The sequence below is a fragment of the Adiantum capillus-veneris genome, chromosome 13 (genome assembly GCF_014529385.1).
Source record: "Adiantum capillus-veneris isolate H3 chromosome 13, ASM1452938v2, whole genome shotgun sequence".
NCBI classification, from domain to species: Eukaryota; Viridiplantae; Streptophyta; class Polypodiopsida; order Polypodiales; family Pteridaceae; genus Adiantum; species Adiantum capillus-veneris.
Genome location: NC_140943.1, coordinates 145719830 through 145727506, shown reverse-complemented (window position 1 = coordinate 145727506; position 7677 = coordinate 145719830). Strand labels below are relative to the sequence as shown.

Sequence of the window (7677 nt, the reverse complement as noted above, 5' to 3'; positions counted from 1 at the left end):
ACTAGACTCTTGAAATCCGCTTAATCGCACAAGTCAATGCACATAACCTGTGATGAATCCGACTCTCGAATCCTTAGAGTCCACAAGAATGCATACATCCACAAAGTGTTCTCAACGTAAATTTGTTGAAAATCTCAACCCACACTCTCTTCTCACTGAGAGCAAAACATCAATGCGCAAAAATAAGAGAATGACAAAGCTCATTCCAAGCTCTCCGAATGTAGCAAATCACCACAATAGGCATACATAATCTTCAACTTTTCGAATACCCTACAACCGGTCAACCCATATCTCCCAAACCGTTCGGGATTTGCAGAAACTTCCTTCTGCAAAGTTGTAGACCACGCGAAAATGGTTGGGAATCATGAGAAATGGACCTGAAATGTGTTATTTTTATCGAACAAAATAGATATGTAAAAATCTGCAGCTGTGTACCCTAGATGTGCAGGCTGTGTGAGTCACATATCTCAAAATTGGTAAAGATTTTGAGAAAACTTTCTTCTGCAAAGTTGAAGAGGACAAAAAATCGGTTCAATTTTGGACGAATCGGCTTGAATGAAGACGTTTTGGTAGGTCAAAACAGATCTGCAAAAACATGCTGCAGTTTTTGCTGCTTCTCCGCCGAGCTCCAATGGTGCTCCCAATCCTTGAGCTCTGATACCAGTTGAAGTATGCGAGCGGGAGCGTATGTGAGTGTGTGCAGCAATGGAGAAGAGAGGAGAAGAAGAGACCTTGTGTTTGCAGGGGCTAAAACTCACTCTCTACATGTGAGCCCCCTTTGTCTATTATGTACATAATGAATAAGTATAGTGGGCAGGCACCTGGCCTAACCGGCCACATGGGGCTCTACCCCAGCAGTTTTGAATCAACTATTGGCCATGCCCTACAACTTGAAGAGCTGAGTTGGGGTCTAAAAAGAAGAAAAGGTAGTAGTTGTTGGGTAGATACTGTACTTGGGTGACATTTAGGTTTTTGTTGGTCCATTGTTGTGAAATCCAACTCTTAAGGGCTTTAAGAGAGGGACGGGCACTATGGCAGAGACCAATAACAACACGCTGCTGGAGCTGAGTGTGCCAAAGCTCAAGGTCTTTAACAAGAATAATGACAAAAGCTTCATTATTGACAGGATCCCCTATTCCAAGGGTGTCTTCACTAGAAAATGGGTTGGGGGAACCTTCCTGTTGAACAAGCTCATGCCTAAAGTTTGACTCTCATGCAAAGGGGGAATGTGATGCATTTCACATTGTTGCATATTTAATTCTTCAGAAAGTTTAGTAAATTCACAAGGAGAAACCAAAAAAATAGGGGATTTACTTGGAGGATCGAAGACATGGATAGGTGCATGCACCTCAGTATTTTGCTGAGGTAGGCCAGTTACCTGAAGCTCGAGAGTTGGTGGGGGGCATTACCAATGTCGAGCGGGGGGGGGGGGGCATTACCAATGCTTGCATTGCCTGTGGGCAGAGGGGAAGGTTGAGGGCATTGGAGAGACAAGGTTAGGTCTGTTTTGAAAGAGTGAGGCATGAAGCTGCTGTGGGGAAACATGCATAGCTTGAGAACCATTGGCAGGGTTAGGGTTAGGATTCGGCAGAGCTGAGACGAGGCCAGTCTTCAAAGCTTCATGCAGTGCCATGGCTCAACCCTCCTCAAAAGGGGGGGGGGGGGGGGGGGGGGGGGGGGGAGCAAAAAGGGAAAGTAGAAAACCAAGCGAAGAAGAGTCGAAAATCACACGAAATGACAAGGTTGAAAGCGACAGGTCCTGGTGCCCATACTGTGCATGCACCTACCCTAGTCTTATCACCTCGAGGCTGTCATCACCCTAAATCTCTTGTCTGCACCAAATCTTTTGACTCGTTGGGAAGCTAGGTATGTCTTCCTCCCTTTTTGGATGTCCCCTCTCGTACCTTAAGGGATCTTGTAATTTTTTCTTGCCTTTAATTTAATTTAATTCAAGTTGTTCTGCAAAGAAAAAAACCCCAAAATTCTTGACTCTCTTTGTTCCTCCTCTTGGCCCCTCGTGACTAAATGGCTCGGGGTCTTGAATGAAGACCCCACCATGGGATCAACGGTGGACGACAGACTGGGGGGGATCTCCAGGCGATCGGATGGCGGAAAAAAAAACGGCGGCGGGTCACCCCAGGGATTTGAACTCAGACGGGCACTATGGCAAGCTAGTGAGCTAACCGTGCGTGCGTGTTCATATGGTTAAAATGGATGTGTGTTCACGTGTACTTATGCTTGTGTGAGTTTACACCTAGGATGTCCAAGTTTACAAAATATGTCCGAGTTTACTTTTTAAACATCCGACGATTGGGCATGCCTCTACTTTTGTGCGTGCAGTTCTTGTCCATGGATCCCATGGCGGGGTCTTCATTGAAAAACCCATGTTGTTTAGTCCTGAGCAGTGTTAGAAAAAAACCGGGGTCCAATGTATTTTAACCGGCTGAAATCCTAAAATCCCGGTTAGATTTTGAGCTTGCCTTGAAGAAAACCCAACCAGCAGCTAGGTAGCTAAATTGACTCATGAGATTTACCATCAGTTCAAAGATACAGGTGGTGTGGAGGAGGATCTCAAGAAGAAAGAAAATGGAAAATACAATGGAGTGCAAAGCAATGGACGTACATGTTTAAATGTCTGTGGGCAGAGTTCACTAATGTGGCTTATCCTCCATCAAGGAATCTAGACTGGAGAAAAAGCCTACAGGACAGGGGTGAGCAATGGTATATGTTCCAGGTGTAAAACTCATACTGAGGATGTCCCACATCTCTTCTTTTACTGTAGGCACAATGCCAAGATCTTGAGCATCATTCAAAATGCCAGTCTCAAAGTTAGTCTTAAAAAGGTGGAAATGCAAGATCTGCTGTTAGGTAATTGTAAGGGTTTGGATGTCCCCTTGTGGAATATTTGGAGAGGCCTCGTTTTGTGGTACATCTGGCTTCAAAGGAATGCTGTTGTATTTTCATCTGAACTCCCCTCCTCTCAATTTTGTCTCAAGTTGTATTGTATAAAACGGCTGTATCCCTTTGTAATCAAGTCAAGGATGCCCAAGCCACCCCACCTCTTCGCCCCCTAGAGCTACAAATCCCTGAGATGGCAGAAAAAGTCCAAACTGTCTCAAGTCTACTATGCCAATAAGATTTCGGATGAGGGATTCTCTCCTCCTTTAGCTATTCCTTGTTGGGGTTTCCCTCCCCCTATCTGAGGGTTTATTGTACTCTCTTCTGTCTTTGCTAATCTAATTTACACTTTTCGCAAAAAAAAAAAACCAAGATTTTTTCACAAATTTTAGTTTAATTACTGGCAAAAGCTTTAAATTTTGACCTAAAAACTGGGAGAATTTCAAGCTTGCCCTTGTTTTCTTGGGTTAGGAAAAATGTATTTTTCTAGCCCTGGTCCGACTCCTGACTCCCTGAGGCTCTTGGCCTCTCAAGGGGCGACCCAGGTTTTTAGGGGCTTCAAGAATAGGCGCAGAATCCATTTCAATTTTCCACCTTCTACCTACATAGGATGCCATGGAAAGGGAGTGAATGCAAGAGTGAGGCCCGGATTTGGAGGGGGGGACCAGGGGTTCACTCACTCACTCACTCACTCACTCTGTGTGTCAGCTCGGAACACCGACCACATTTTGCAATTTGGAAAATGAGGAATTAAGGCTGCCACGTGCGGCACGTCAACCCGGCCGCACCGGAAGAGAGAGGGGAGACGCACTCGCGCCTGAAAACCAGCGGTTTTCAAATTGCCCCTGATGTGAAAAAAAACAGCCCCTTCCCCAAACCCGCCTGTTGCCTCAACTGACGCGCGCCTGCAAAACCAGCTGTTTCAGTGACTGCACAGAGATACAGAGAGACAGAGCGAGAGCCTGTAGAGAGAGAGTGCAACAGATTGCCTTCACTGATTATAGAAAGAGAGTGCGGACACATCAGCGCTCTTTGATGAGCCACGGAGTTCGAACCTCGTGTTCTTCATCCCTGCTGACATTTGAGACTCGCGAGGTCTATACGTACACACATGGACTAGTTGACATTTGTGTGTGCCCCTAGAGGTCACACTGTCGCTTCTGCGTAGAGGTACCCGTAAGGCATTTTATAAGGAAGCTGCCATCGCCTGCGTTCTTCTCCTTCTTCTTCTTCTTCTTCCTCTCCTCCTCTCGCGCAAGCACGCCCATTGCAGTTCGCCATCTCCAGGTTTGTTTTTTGAATTTGATTAGCTTCATCGGACTTTAAAGTCCACATTTTCTCTGTTCCTTCTTCGTTTCTGTAGGAAGATTGTCCAGCTGATCTGAGCAGTGACCAATTGCGTGACCTTCTCTCTCTCTCTCTCTCTCTCTCTCACACACACACACACACACACACACACACACAGACCCACCCACCCTCACTTTCGTACTTAGCTGAATATTCTGTGTAAGATAACATACGCAAGGTGCATTACGCTGCAAAAATGTGGTGGAGCGTGTATCTGTCTTCGGGGATATATTCTCATGGTGCTTTGGTTTGCTGCAATTGGCCGGTCGTGGCGCTGCAATTGGATTAATCTGAGCTGAAAACACGCACTCAACTCAGTGGTCAGACAAGTACTATACTGCTGCTATGGAAATGGAAGATGCATATTCAATTGCAGAGGAGTCCGCGGCATTCACAAGCTGCACAATTGGCAGCATGTATGCGTGTGAGGGGGGCTTTGGGGGATAGGGGAGGGAGATTGATTGCATTCACGTCAGACACACACACACACACACACACACACACACACACACACACACACACACACACACACGTGGTTTACTGCTATTCGCTTTTAGGTATGATCTTTGCTGCTCTCTCCACATGCTGCTCACAGTGGTTGTAAGTGGCATGATGGGAGCTGGTTGCTCACAACCGGCACGGTCACCCTGGTTCATGTTGGAAAGAAGCCGGATTTGTTGCTCACAATTCAGCTGTCATAGTTTGCAAACAACTAAGCGTCTGAGTTTTTTGCAAACAACGGAGCTCTAAATTTTTGGCTCACAATTCAGTTGTCATAGTTTGCAAACAATTGAGCTCTGAAATTTTTGCATTGAATTGGCTATGCTGTAATTGGATCATTTTTTGTTTATATATGCGTTTGTGTACAGTTTTGCAGATTATATCAATGCGCGTGTGCTTGTTTATGAACATTACATATACCCTTCCTTGTGTATGAGTTCTGTAAGTGTTACCTGTTGGTGTCCTCATAGTCATGTTTGCATGAGGCTGTACAATATCTGTAGGAATGCACATGTGTGCAGGTGTCTCAGCAAGAACACAATGCAGTATATATGTACATGGCGTTCATGCCCGGTATCACTGTTTCAAAACCCAATTCACAAGAGAAATTTCCAGTTTTGTGCTGGGAAAGAAATTGTAAGCCAGGATGGCAATTAATAGTTTTTCAAAAAGCCTCTGTGCGTGCACTGCAAGGCTTCTCTGTTTTATGTGATCGGGTTTCATCTGTAGGCTCCCCCATTTCAATGGCAAATCTTTTTGGTTGGTGTTGATAAAATTTGTATGTATGCGTGCAGTGTGGCTCTTGAGGATGACAAGTGTTGAGGATACAAGCATGATGCTCGCCTTTCAGGCGAAGTCTGGAAGCAACTGTGCCGCCTATGCTCCCGCTCCCTCACCTATGGAGTGTTCCCCAGTAACCATTTCAGCAGAGGATCTGGATCTTCTTATCTGCTCGGGGTCGCTCGAACAAGAAATGTTATTGCTCTCTGGACTCGAGCCATCCCCTTCTGCAATGGCCATGCACGGCGATGAATTTAGCTGCCTACTAGAGCATTTTGATAAGTGGAGCTCACCTGTAGAGCCCATGTTTTCCACATGGAACCCTCGGTTTTGTTATCAGAAGGATATGGCGGATGTGGCCTTGAGTGAGACTATCCAGTCGGGCAGCCTTAAATCAGGCAAGGACCAGAAAAACAGATATGAGGAAAAAGAAGTTTGTGAGAAGCGGAAGACTGCTCTTGCATCCTCTAATACCCCTTTGAAGGCAGTAACACCTTCGGGAAGGAGGATTTGGAAGGGTGGTCCACCGGCCATGACAAGGTCTAGCTCGAAGTCTCGTCTTTCAAAACCATCGGATTCATCCGAAAACAGTGAAGATGATGAGTGTTCTTTGGATGGGAGAACTGTGTCGAAAAATCTTGTGTCTGAGCGAAGGAGGAGGAAGAAGCTGAATGAGAGGTTGTACTCTCTGAGGGCCCTTGTGCCAAAAATTAGCAAGGTATGGGTTGTTGCTCATGTACATGCTCATTTGTGTATAATTACAACTTGTTTGTGAGTAAGGTAAATCAGGTTTTTCCTCCTGCATTAACTTGGATTGTTGTCATCGCAAGCTCACTTTACTCCTGTTGTCGTGTGCAGATGGACAAGGCTTCAATTGTGAGTGATGCAATTGGCTATGTGCAGGAGCTTCAGAAGCAAGTAGAATCAATTCAAGCAGACATTGAGGCTCTGCAGTCCTGTAAAGATGGCTCGCAGCAGCAGCTGCCCTGCCTTGTCGCAGCGGGTGTTGGCACGGCCAAGAACCAGAAGAAGACCCCGCTTGCAGAGCATAGAATTCTTGAGGTGCACAACGATTTCTCAGCTAGTTGATCAAACACATGTGATCGAAACTATTTTCTCTGCAGATTGTCTCACCATATTTGCTTACAAAAGTTCCCCACTTGTGGATTGTGTAGTTGGAGGTGGCTCAAATGGAGGAGCAAACCTATCACTTGCGAATCCATTGTAAAAAGGGACCGGGCGTGCTTGTACAGCTAACAAAAGCGCTTGAAGCCTTGGACTTTGAGATAGTGAATGCCAATTTGACATCGGTGAATGATCATATACTGAACAATGTTGTAGTAAAGGTAGGCTTCTTACAAGTTGTATTTGAATTTGGATTTCCAAATTCGATAGTTTTGACTATCGAATTGCAATCCTGGTATGTTATGATTGTGCTTGGCCTTGCAGGCAAGGATTGGGGAAGTTCTGACACCTGAGGAGCTGAAGAAGCTAACTTTAGAAATTGTTCCTCGTTTTGGGCTAATATTCGGATGACTCAAGCAAAGCAGAGTGGACGCAGCGCAGCGCTTGATGATCACAAGAGGTCACTGCGAGCCTACGCTTTTTTATTTGTGGGAATTGAACACCTTTCTTGGTTTATTGGCCATGCCATTTTGACAGGCCAACATACCAAGAAAGGTGAACGTAACATAACATGTTATCATGTCTTTGAAGTCCTATGCAAGAACGTGCTGCATGGGAGGGACCTCTCTTGGTTTGTTCGCCACGGTTTGTTCATGAGGCGGTGCTGGCCAACATACCAAGAGAGGTTCAGTTCTAACCATAATTTCAAGTGTGTCAGTTGTGTTTAGTGTTTTTTTAACAGCTATTAGGATTTGTGTCTTGGTTTGTTTGTCCCTACAAAATTGTTAACAAGTCAACCTACCAAGAGGAGGCTTGCCTTCAAAAGTTGTTACCAAGTCTCCAAGCAAGTTGATGCTTTGGCGCTTCTTGCTGTCTGTCATTGTGTTTGGGCCCCATTCTGCAGTGTTCTTTTGTAAAACGACTCCAATTTACTTGTCTTGTTAAGAGTTGCAATTTTTTACATACTGTAGCAGCTCTCTCTCTCTCTCTCTCTCTCTCTCTCTCTCTCTCTCTCGCGCGCGCGCG

The 7677-nt window shown here is 45.4% G+C and overlaps 1 protein-coding gene across 1 annotated transcript; it reads left to right on the top strand.

Annotated features, from left to right (window-relative positions):
• Positions 1-4041: 4041 nt before the first annotated feature.
• LOC147445020 (uncharacterized) lies at positions 4042-7385 on the top strand. Its single transcript, XM_086527508.1, has 5 exons — positions 4042-4185; positions 5541-6244; positions 6385-6588; positions 6702-6872; positions 6976-7385. The coding sequence occupies exons 2-5, from the start codon at positions 5555-5557 to the stop codon at positions 7060-7062; spliced, it is 1152 nt and encodes a 383-aa protein (XP_086383634.1). The 5' UTR covers positions 4042-4185; positions 5541-5554; the 3' UTR covers positions 7063-7385.
• The last annotated feature ends 292 nt before the right edge of the window (positions 7386-7677 follow it).